The sequence below is a fragment of the Pararge aegeria genome, chromosome 18 (genome assembly GCF_905163445.1).
Source record: "Pararge aegeria chromosome 18, ilParAegt1.1, whole genome shotgun sequence".
NCBI lineage: Eukaryota > Metazoa > Arthropoda > Insecta > Lepidoptera > Nymphalidae > Pararge > Pararge aegeria.
The window spans coordinates 16665229-16678043 of NC_053197.1; the positions used below are offsets into that span (position 1 = coordinate 16665229).

At 33.3% G+C, this 12815-nt stretch overlaps 1 protein-coding gene across 1 annotated transcript; it reads left to right on the forward strand.

The window, feature by feature from the left end:
• Window positions 1–396: 396 nt before the first annotated feature.
• LOC120631676 (dopamine D2-like receptor) lies at window positions 397–7877 on the forward strand. Its single transcript, XM_039901345.1, has 7 exons — window positions 397–515; window positions 2205–2457; window positions 3563–3750; window positions 4503–4613; window positions 5908–6117; window positions 6411–6622; window positions 7663–7877. Exons 1-7 carry the CDS (start codon window positions 457–459, stop codon window positions 7875–7877), a joined length of 1248 nt encoding a protein of 415 aa, XP_039757279.1. The 5' UTR covers window positions 397–456.
• Window positions 7878–12815: the final 4938 nt, after the last annotated feature.

Consider the following 12815-nt stretch of genomic DNA (forward strand, 5'->3'; position numbering starts at 1 on the left):
TGTGATGTCAATTATTCACAACAGACTATTCTTATAATCTTTAAAAAGTCGATAAAGTATCTTAATAACCTAAATAAATTACATTAATTTCCATAAGGAATGTGATTCGAAAAGATCCAACAAAAGAATATTCCCAATTGTTAAAAGAAGTTGATGGAATTAGGTACTTAAATCGGGTTGATTTATTTGATCACGGTATTTGGAGATCCTGCCTACCTATTGGATTTCAATTTGTTTCCTGAGCTATTGTAAATAGGGCTTTAACGTGATGACTTACAGTGTAATTTTGATCGCAGTTGAACGGATTGTGGGGTCTGCCTGCGTTTATCTACAACGTGGCGTGTTTTTTGAGCTACTGTAAATAGGACTTTAAAATGATGTCTTACAGTGTTATTTTGATTGCAGGTGAACGGGTCCTGGGGTCTGCCTGCGTTCATCTGCGACGTGTACATCGCAATGGACGTCACGTCATCCACTTCGAGCATATTTAATCTAGTTGCTATTTCTGTTGATAGGTGAGTTGGACCTATTTCATGTAGGCATACGCTGTAAGCACTCTCTGTTTATACACTTATTCTGTTTTTATCCACCCGTTCGGAAAGCAAATTCTACGAAGACGCATAAGAACTAGTATTTAGAGATTTTAATAAATCAATTTTCTCTCGCTCTCTCTATCAAATTTCAAAAATTGCCTCCAACAGAAGCCAATGGAGACAATTTATCCACTCCGAGTTGAGTTCTTACCAGGACCAAGATCTTCAGTAATGAAGAAACGACCAAAGAGAGACGGAGATGTGCTTGTAAACGACTCCTTTGGACTTGATTTTGACACTCTTCAAACCGTCTGATTTTTGTTCAAACTTTGTAGATATATCTAGGACCGATAACATTACACTAATTTGATAAGATTATTAATTTTTTTAATTTGTAGAATAAGATTTTTGTTTATTTATACTTTACATCTATAACTCAAAAAGGCAAGAATGATGTTAATTTTAATTTTTAACCATTATCTTTAGCCGATTTCTCTAGTATTAACAAATTTGATGTTGAAGGGGTTACTGATTAAGTTTCCTCTCTTAAAAATAATACTTTAAGAATAACTAAGAAATATCATCAATCATTTTTATAAAATAAACTTAAGGATAGAAATAGTTTAGTTTTATATACAAAGCGTGTTATTTAGTTTTTTTAACTATTAATTATTTACCACCAAAACGGAAATGACATTGTAAATATTATGTTTCGTAAAATATTTTTTCACACAGCTCTAGTTAGGGGTAAGAAAGTAAAATTAAACCCCTAATGGGTATTTACGCGGAATTGTACCGGAACGCTTAATCGCTTGACGGTACGTCTTTTGTAAGTTGGGTGGTTCTCACGGCTGAAGCCAGAAAAAGCTGACGAAAGTTACATAAAAATTATAAAATTGCCAAAATGCCCTGTCCGGAATTGAATTCGGGTTCGAACCCGTATATCTGATCACAGTGTCAGGGAGGTTGCTAAATTTTGATTTTATATCAACAGCCTGCCCTGATCTACACTTACTCGATACGCTTGCCACGCCACTGATTTTACCGATCTCTTCAAGGACTGGTGGCATTTCTAATTACATCGGCCTTTTTTTACCTTAGCCCGTTAGGTAGGGTCAATAATCATCAATTATAAATAGCCTGTGACAGTTTACTGCTGGACTAAAAGCCTCTCCAGCGGGGGTATTTGCCCATTATCGCCACGCTGGGCAGACGGGTTGGTGATCGCAGTTGATAGATGCAGTACCACAAAGGAAACTCCTGCTCCGTTCATTACATCACATCAACCCATTACCGGCCCACTACAGAGCACGGGTCTTCTCCCACAATGAGAAGGGATTAAGGCCGTAGTCTAACACGCTGGCCCAGTGCGGATTTGTGGCCTCCACACACCTTTGAGAACATTATTCAGAACTCTCAGGCATGCTGGTTTCCTCACGATGTTTTTCTTCACCGTTGAAGCAAGCGATATTTTAATTACTTTACATTCTCCATTATATTCTCTTAATTGCCTCTAACGACACCCGTAAGACACCACACTTCACTACATATATTGCCTTCTGGTGTGGTTAGGTTTTGTTTTGGTTTTTGCATATTTATAACGACTAGTTGCTTGACGTCAACCCTCATTCGGAAATCCTTATCCGTAATGTCAATGTTATTGTCTAACAGGTATATTGCTGTCACTCAACCAATCAAGTACGCGAAGCACAAAAACAATCGCCGTGTGTGGTTCACGATAGTGCTGGTTTGGCTGGTGTCTGCCGCTATCGGTGCGCCCATCGTGCTAGGCCTCAACGACACGGCGGACAGAAACTTCCAGGAGTGCCTCTTCAATAACCAAAACTACGTCCTCTACTCCTCGCTGGGCTCCTTCTACATCCCCTGTATCATGATGATGTTCCTCTATTATAATATTTTTAAGGTAAGATTCATTATTAGAGACTCACTGGTACCACTACAGGGAAAGGGTTTCAAATTCAAATTCAAATTCAAATTCAAATTCATTTATTTCAAGTAGGCCTACTTTATAAGCACTTTTGAAACGTCAAGTATGCATGTTTGTGTGACTCTACCACCGGTTCGGAAAGCAGATTCTACCGAGAAGAGCCGGCAAGAAACTCAGTAGTTGCTCTTTTCCAACATCAACATTTACAATCATTTTGCTATCTTGCGGGAGATGAGAGCGAGGCTGGCTGCTTCCATTCTACTACTATTTCAGAATGCGAAGTATGTAGGCTGCAGTCCACCAGGCTGTATCATCGTCACACAGACTTTGAAGACATTATTGAGAATTCTAAGGTACGCTGGTTTCCATAAAATGTTGATAATAATAACGGAAACAGACGGTTTAAAGTGCTCTCCGATTCAAGCGGGTAATCAGCGGCAATTTCCCAAATACTAAGAAAATCTTGGTAGAAGATAAAACATTTTTAGATGTGGCATGTAGTAGACATTTTGTAGTCTACAGATGCATTTCTTATAATAAGCAAGCTGAAGTATATCTGACAGCGGTTGCCTATGTTTTCTATAACCGTCTAGCTAAAGACGGACGTGCAAAGTTTCACCAATAATAAATTAACAACTTTAATTATTATAGTATTGTTTACTAGCCTAGACTAGTTAGTCCTTTACCGAAATATCACCTGTGATGATGCAATCTTTTAGGGGTATGACAGGTATATTAAACCCATAAACCTAATTTCATACCCCTAATCGGCATCGTACCGAAACGCTAAATTGCTTGGTGGCACGTCCAGGTCAGTAGGGTGGTAACTAGCCACGGTCACAGCTCACACGACGAGACCAGGGAAAATTAAGAAATAATAAATTACTGTTCATTACATAAATTACCATTCCTCGCTGGGATCAAACCCGGAACCTCCCAATGATCACCGCTGCGCCAACTCGTTGGATTAGTCTAAAAGCACAGAAGACCCAAATAAATCTATTATTCAACATGGTGCATTCGATAGGATTGAACTAAGCAGGTTGAGTAGATCATTAACATTCCTGGGTTTCTTTGAAAGGCGCTAAGAAACCGGGCTAAGAAGCAGCGGGCGGCAAAGAAGCCACCAGTGTCGGGAGATACACTGACGGGGGCCACTGCAGCTGTGGTCATTGAGAACGTGGCGCAGACGAGACAGTTGGAGACAGCGCTGGATGACCGGCCCACGAACACTGGCTCTGGGAGCAACGAAGATGACCATGAAGACAGGTAGACAACCTTTACTTTATTGAGTAGCCAATAGGTGAAGTGAATTTCCTAGGGTAAGTCCCTAAGTCATAACGTTGAAATAGTTACGCAGTAGCGTTCATGCTCACATACTTGAATGGTGTTGTAAGTTGAAGTGTTAGAATACACTGTATTATTCCGACGTATGCCATGCTTTAAAGCCATGCCTGTAATAAAAAAAAATAATTAATAGAATTTTCGTTTTAGGCAGTAGTCAACACTGCTGGCCAAGTTCGAATTTGTATACTTAACATGCTTTTATATACATATCCCCACAACTGGATGGATTCAATTCCCACAACTGGAAAATGTTCAAGTGACGAACATGAATGTTTTTCAATGTCTGGGTGTTACGCTCTTAATAATAGCGTTATTTATAGAGCTACTAAAAGTAATACTAGTAATTTCTCAGATTTAGATTTATTTAATCTTACTACTCCTCAATTGAAAAACCTTTATTCTAAATATGTATTGTGTGTATGTATAGACTTTGATAGATATGTTTTGTACTATTTTAATTTGAGTAAATTTATAAAATTTGATTCATAAACAAATGAATTCTATCTACCAAAAATATCTAAAACGACTTCGAAACCACCGCGAGCAGCAATATCCAGATCAAGACGATGTCACAAAATTCTACTAAAATTACACTACATATTACAATCACTATTGAAAGTATTATCATCGAAAAAGAGACAGCATCTTAATTATATTGATTGATTTCCCATCAGCTTCGACAAGCGGTCAGTGGACTTGGAAGCGGACGCTGATGATTGTCATGTAATCCCCAACGACAAATCCACTGAGTTCATGCTCGCCTCACTCACTGACGTCAAGATCAAGTGAGTACCCGTTTCATAACAGTGCGCCTAGACAATTTTAAAACAAAACCTTGCTATCATTAGCGTAAATCGCTGTTTCTATGTCAACAATAATTTAAATCAAAAATTTAAAAAGTACATACCTAAATAATTTTAGTAAGAAAATCAAAAAATAAGAAAGTAGGATTAGGATTATTCATTTTTTATGGATATTAACTACAAGTCGTACGAAAATAATAATGAGTTTTTGACATTCATATCAAAACATAGAATCAAAGAATAACAGTTGATAGTCAGTCAATTTGCAAATTGTCCGTTCCGTATACGTATTTGTAAGTTTTGTTACAACACAGGTTCACAGAAAAATCTAAAACAAATTGCAAACTGCGTGCGTTGACTGTCTTAATAAGCTCATTGGATCCATGTATTGCTTGGTCTTAACTTATTAAATTTATTTACGGCCTTACTAAAAAACAAAATAGGTGAGTAGTAACACGATGTTTCCTTTATATCTGCTATCAATAATTGGACATACGAAAGAAGACGACAAAACATTGTAACAAACACAAACATTGTACAAACATGTTTTGTAGTAACGGGGTTAGCTGATAAGATAACAATTTTTTTGCTAAACCATATACTTATGAAGTATTAGCGGATTTTTAAGTTAATCTTGGAACTTATTGTAAATATAAATTTTTAAACTTAAATTGGAACATGATTATATCGAATAGCTTTGCACCCATTGCTCTAAAATTATTCAAATTAATCCTAAAAGCTATTTCGATAATAATATGGTTGACCTTAATTTACGCTGGCAGATCATGGCGATAAACTATCGGGTAGTATTCGAATCTACTAAAATTTAGACAAAATATTAGCACCGCAGCTATTAGATATTTAAGCGATTTTTGATACGACTGTCTTCAAAACTTAGATTCTCAATTCGGTTGTGTTTTTAGTAAAATTATGTTTGAAATGGTATACTTTAAAGTTACTTAGTAATTTAAAATTTTAATATTTACAATTTTAAAATATAAATATAACCTAAAATAAACTATTTAAAAACTAAATAAAATCTAAAACGTCCTCGAAACCACCGCAGCGAGGCACAGTTCCTAAGATGCTGGCAGCATTGCCCCTTTGGATGGCCAAACTAATTCGTTGGCCAAGGTAACTGCCCGCTCTAGGATCACCGGTAGACTGAAAAAAAAAATAAAAAAAAAATTTAATTGGAAATAACTTAAGAATCGTTTTCTGTATTTCTAGCTCAATTTTAAACTAAACTACTAAACGAAACGTAAATATTTTTTAGACCACCAAAGAAAAACCTCAAATCACAACAAGTTCCAGACCCAAATGGCAATAATGACTCCGGATACGCCCCATCGAACCTTGAAGATACTATCAGAGAACACGTCTCTCCTCCCGGCTCACCTGCACTGAAGGATGCTACTGTTTTGAAGAATATGTCTTGTGAATCTAGATGGAAGAAAAATGGGAAGAGAATTGATTCAGATTCAAGGTAAGGTGGGTAGGTGGGCATTAATGAAATCTAAAAGTGGAGTGTGACACTTTTAAAGTAGGAATTATAAATATTTATTTGTTTAAAAATATACTCCATGCATCTGTTCATAATTAGTCACAAATATAATTTAAGTGTAGAAGAATATAATTTGCTGAGACTTACATACAATTTTAAACAAACACCTAAACCAAAATCGGAATGAAAGAAATTGGTTTATACGAATTCCTTTTCATTCTGACACTGGTCTAACATTTAGTCAATGCACTTAATAAAACTTAATTTGGTTACAGAAATGCTTCAATCGCCTTCCGATCAGATGATGACCTTCGGTCCAGCCACTTTGACATCCGCGATGGGTCAACGTGTAAAAAAGAAAGAAAAGCAAGCGCAGCCACTGCAAGATTTACCATATACAAAGCTAATAAAGCTAGTAAAAAGAAAAGAGAGAAATCATCAGCTAAGAAAGAAAGAAAAGCTACCAAGACGTTAGCTATTGTTTTAGGTAAGACATTAGAAATGATGGAGACCCCTACAACCTTATTATCAAACAAATTTAATATGATAATCACGATTTACAAACGCAAGTAAATTATGGTTATAATTTCTCAATTAGGTCTTCTTTGCATAAGAAACACTCAGCTTTATTATGTATAATCGAAAGAACAGCAAGGTAATTCAACGTAGGTTGCAACAGTGACACGTCACGAATGTTCTCTAAAATGTTTTACTCTGGCACCGTAGCATCTCACTCTAAATAAATAGTTTAATGAAACAGTAAGCCACTGTAAACAACATTTGCTGGACATAGTCTGTCTTATTGAGCAAGAAACTTTCACGCATCTGCATTAATATTTTTCTAGGGTGAAGTTTTCTATATTTCTCTATCAGGAAAAATATGTGTCATAAAATAACGAGGTACTCGTAGGTATCAGAATTTTCTCACTAGTTGAGAAAAAGTTGCCAATGCGTGAAGTTTTTGGAAGTAATTCTCAGACTTGCCATAAATGGTTTGCGTTCTGTTCACGATTCTTGTTAAAAAGTTAGTTGTTAGAAACTTGTCAAAAAATACTGGAGCAAGATACAAGGGAGGTGGAATTTTTTTATTCAACTCCAATAACATAAGAAACTTTACGTCTACGTCAAATTCGTGACCGTCGCCATTAACAAAGGTGACGCAAAAAAATCTTTGCTTTAATTATATTTGTTGGAGTGACCAAACCTTCACCGACCACCGTAAATATAACTGAATGAAATTTGACTTTTACTTTACCCGCGTAACACTGGAGTGAATAGTAAACCGTCATCTCATGAATTTTTAATAATATTAATAAAAAAAATACATTATATCGTGAATAGACAAGCCCTATAAATCTTTCTTTATTACTAGAAATAGCATTTGTCTGTACGTAGTGAAGATAGATACGCATATATTTACTTAATTTCTTTAATTCTTAGGTGTTCCAAAAGAACAGAACAGTGCCAAATTAAAAATATATATATCTTCTTTTTTCTTGGCAATGTAAGTTATTTATTTGTTCACAGGTGTATTCCTCTTCTGTTGGACCCCATTTTTTACATGCAACGTGCTCGATGCCATTTGTGGTAAATTTGGTCTTCAGTTCTCCCCCGGAGTCACAGTCTTCATCCTGAACACGTGGCTAGGCTACATCAACTCCTTTCTCAATCCCGTGATCTATACAATCTTCAACCCTGAGTTCCGGAAGGCTTTTCGTAAAATACTTAAGTGCAGCACCTAGCCAGCAGATTATTTGGTCGTTTTTACACAGTAGATCTCAGTTTTTTCAATTTGTTATAAGAATTACAAAACATGGTAACTTTTTTTCGTCTAACATCAACGATCCAAAATATTGGACATATAATATAAGTCCAATATTTATAAGATAAAATAATTACCTATTTACCACACTACTAATAGAAGCTAAACTTCTTAAATAAACTATGATTAAATAATAGTCAATTTACCAAATTTTTGTTATCAGCTTATAATGAGATAATTAAGAACTTTATGGGTTTAATTACGTAGCATGTGCCATCTCAGCTGTTTATCTTTCACTGACAACGCCAGATTTGTCAATCTTTCTCACTTTTTTACTACTATATCATTATTCTTATTTTGAATATCCCTTTTATGCCTGAATATAAATGGTCCGTTCAGAAACTACCTTAAGTGAGTGCGAGCAAAGAGCCTTTGTACAGTGCCAATATCTATCACTCATTTATTTGAGTTGGTAGTCAAATTGGACAAATTTTGAATAATGCCTACAAATACTTCCTGTTCCTTAATGTCGACGCTGATGTAATAATTAAAAAAAGTTGCCGTGTGTATCGTGCTTGGTGTGCTGCAATTGTTGTGTGTAGTGTTTAGTAGTCTAAAGCATCTAACATGCGGTGTTTTCTAGCACAAAAGGAGGAATGAAAATAAGTCACGTTTTCCAGCTCAAGTAACTTACATTGTAAAATAGAATCCAGATCTTACACCTTGTTTTTGTGCCATTGCTTATATCTTTCAAGTGCCATTTGCATAACACTAAACGCCAGTTATGCGTTGTGCCTACAAGTTGATAATTCTATGCAATTTGCAGCTTCCATGCAAGGCTCTAGTTTTCACAACATTATTTGAATGTTACTTGCACAATGGAACTTAGCAAGGCGTAAGATCCGGTGCCACTTATGAATTTAAAACTAAACAGGTTGGTAGATGATCTTACAAAATGGTTGTGTAATATAAGGTGAGGTACTGACACACTTGTTTAGAAATAGGCGTGCTAGTGAGCATACCATAAACTAGCTAAACTAAATTCTAGTTCTAATTTTTAGAACGAAGATTTGTCAATACTAGCACGCTCTTAAGTTAAACTTTATAAGCCAGTGGTTGTCAACCTATCTGAAAATGGTGAGCGCTGTGGCCTTATAATAAGGAAGGCTAGAAAAATTCAAAAAAAATCTAAATTCAAAATTCATTTATTTCAAGTAGGCCTAATATAAACACTTTTGAAACGTCAAGTCTGCTGTGTGTAGTGACTCTACCACCGGTTCGGAAGGCAGATTCTACCGAGAAGAAGCCGGCAAGAAACTCAGCAGTTGCTCTTTTCCAACATTAACAATTTACATTTTACATTTCGAAATTCATTTTTCTATCTTGTGAGAGATGAAAGCGGAGCCGGATGCTTCCAAGCAACCTTGTCATTAAGAAATTCACCAATTGTATAATAACCTCGCTGTAATAAATGTGTTTTAACACAGTCTTTAAACTTATGCATTGTTAGGTCCAAAATTACCTTAGGAATCATATTATAAAAGCGTATACTCAGTCCCTCAAATGACTTCTGCACCTTTCGCAGACGATATGCAGATGTCACTAATTTATGACCATTTCTTGTAAGTCGACTGTTTATATCCACTTTTTGTTTATAAAGGCTAATATGAGGTCTTACAAATACTATATTGTTATAAATATATTGTGAGGCTACCGTAAGGATACTTATTTATTTAAATTTTTCACGGAGGGATTCACGTGATTTAAGTTTATATATTGACCGTACAGCTCTTTTCTGCGATATGAATATAGTTTCAATATCAGCAGCTTTGCCCCATAATAAGATCCCGTAAGACATCACACTATGAAAGTACGCAAATTAAACAAGTCTTACTGTTTCTACGTCAGTAATCTGTCTAATTTTCCTGACGGCGTAGGCAGCCGAGCTTAGTTTACCTGCTAGTGTATCTATATGGGTACCTCACTGAAGCTTACAATCTAAGGTCATGCCCAGAAAAACTGTGGAATCTTCCATTTTAGGGTTACTAACTACCCTGCCAACTAAGACTTGCTGCAAATAAGTGAGGGTTTAATATACCTAGTATCTTACACTGCCACTGCAATGAATTACTTATTTTATGTACTCTAGTATATTGCACTGCAAGTTTATTTTTGCTTCTAATGTTCAAATGATTGCAGTCACATTCTCTCTTGAATTAAGATATATTTTTGTAAACATTCATTAAATTTTCAAATATGTATTGGCTAAAGACTGTCATTATCTTAAGTAAGTAGGAATTGCTCAGTAATAACATCATTTAATGCTACTTGTGTGTCAGTATCTAAATGCAAATAAGGTAAATTGAAGGTTTATTTAATGGTTTTATAGAAAATATGTTTACTTAAATAATCTATGACAACGAAAGTACTTTATTATAATTCTATGTAAGTTTTACAAGAGATCTATTAAACGGCCAAATAATAATTTAGCAATTATTTAATTTTACAATTAATGTTTATTTAATGTAATACTGTAACAAATGTATATTTTACAGTAGTAATCATATAATGTAGAATCTTAGCATATCAAAAGTAAAATAATTAAGAACAAATATAATTCTAAGTTTAGATTTATAATATTATTGTATAAAAGATTGCTCATGTCTAATGTTCTAGTCACTGTTCTATATAGATAGTAATGTTTAAAATTTATAATTATTATGACTTGTAATGATTATTATTCTATGATTCAATCAAATGCCAAATATAAACAAGCGATATTATTCAGCTCTAGTTATTTTAAGGTTGTGATACTTTTTTAATTTTACATAATTGATTTTTGTTGCTGTAATAATTGTATAATATTGAATAACCTAAGAATGTTAAGTTGTTTAATGTAATGTAAATATTTACTGTATTGAGTGAGTATTTCTAAAATTAAATATAACTGATTACAAAACTATTTAATTTTACGATGTTAACCTTGCAGAGTTTACTTCTTAAAACAGTAATGTGTTAAACAAACTGATCTCTACGATTATTCTGATACTTATAAATACTCTCGAATCTAACGTAATTTAAATGGTGTCTTGTGTAATTGAAATTGTAACACTCGTAACTCGTTAATTATGATAGGCTTTGTACAAATTGAAAACAAATTGAGGTTTCTAATTACATTTCGTGTTACCATGCCAATATCATAAGGATTCAATCTATTCAAAGATATATATTATACATATATATATATGTATAGAAAGGTGGTTAGTGTTTAAATTATCAATGTTTACATTAAGACCGATGCAATCGGATATACTAACATACTCAATATATATTTAACATACGTAATAATTAGCCATGCAAATTGTTATTATAGCTACACTATTAAAAAATGTAAAAAATGTTTGAAATAAAATTGCATAATGCACGACGAGATTTGATAACGTAGAATGTAAATTGCGTAATCATACCAAGAAGCTTACTTAAATAAATAAATCAAAATTATATTTTAATAAAAAAATTCCTTTATAATATTTTGCGTTATAATGCATTTGAGACTAACTAGAATATAATATTGTATTAGGTTTCGATCTTTGTAAGGATTTTTTTGAAGAAGGATTGTTTTGTTGTCAAACAAACGGATTGATAATCCGACCTGGGTCTCTTTCTCTTATGTATGCAATTAAAGCTTTTTACTTAACTTACTTTATTGTCTGCAAAAAAATCAACCTACCACGATAAAAATGCAGATACAGCTGTTCCAAAAAAGTCTTATTTGTATACCCCCTCTTATTTATTTTATATCATGTGAATGTTGTTGGTTGTCGGTGTAATATAATAAAATGATACCATTTAATAAAATAAAATGATGTCTATAACTAGCAGTTTTCCAAAAATCAGGAAGGATATTTTTTTTTAAATAATAATTTTTATAACCATGTTTGAAATTTTATTTATTTTATTGTTTATTTTTATAACCATAATTATTTGCCCTTCGATTACTTTTAATTGACCGATAGAGCGTAAAATATAGTTAATCTCAGAAAGATGCTCACTACATAATTGAAAATGTCTATATTAGCAACGCATGTAGTTATATTAATTGTGCTAATATTATACCCATAGCTAGGAAACAGGAAAAAACCAGTAGACCAATAGCTTTAATTTATTATCAATATAAAATAATAATGTAAAAACCAGAATATTACGACGTAGTAACTTCCACTAATATAAAATACTACTAAAATAGTAGAATATAATTGAATCTACCTAAAATTTTTAATAGATTGCTAGCAAGCTCTAATAGTAAACAAAATGAATTAAATAAGAACTGTTATTTAAGCAGGGTTCCTATGCAGGATCCAATATATTCCTCATTTAAAGTACTACTAATATATCATAGTTATAATATTATATTCTACTTGATTAAATAAGTGTAAAATTTATCAGTATTAAATTATGATGTTTACAAAAACTTTTACAAAGATTTGAAAGTAGAAAAATTCTTTGCTCTGTACATAGAGATGTTGCTCTTAATTATATCTTAATATTTAATAAGCATAATAATCTTAATGATAATACAATGTGCAATAACATATTATATTAATAAAGAATATGATTTCACACGTTTTGCCAAAGCGTGCGCTAAGTCCATTTAATGATTACCATAAATAAAGATTTATGTAAATATTATAATAGTTAGGTAATAAATTTGTACTAATATATTAGTACAAATACAAATATAATTCAAATAATTATACTAGTATTATTGTTATTTTAATGGTGTAACTTTTAATAAGCTACACAGCAAGGCGCATTAAGCACTAAATAGTTAAATGTCCTTTTAATTAAGATAGTACTAGGTTATAAAAAAATATAATTATTAATTATATAGCAAGTAGACTGTATGCCAAATGTTATT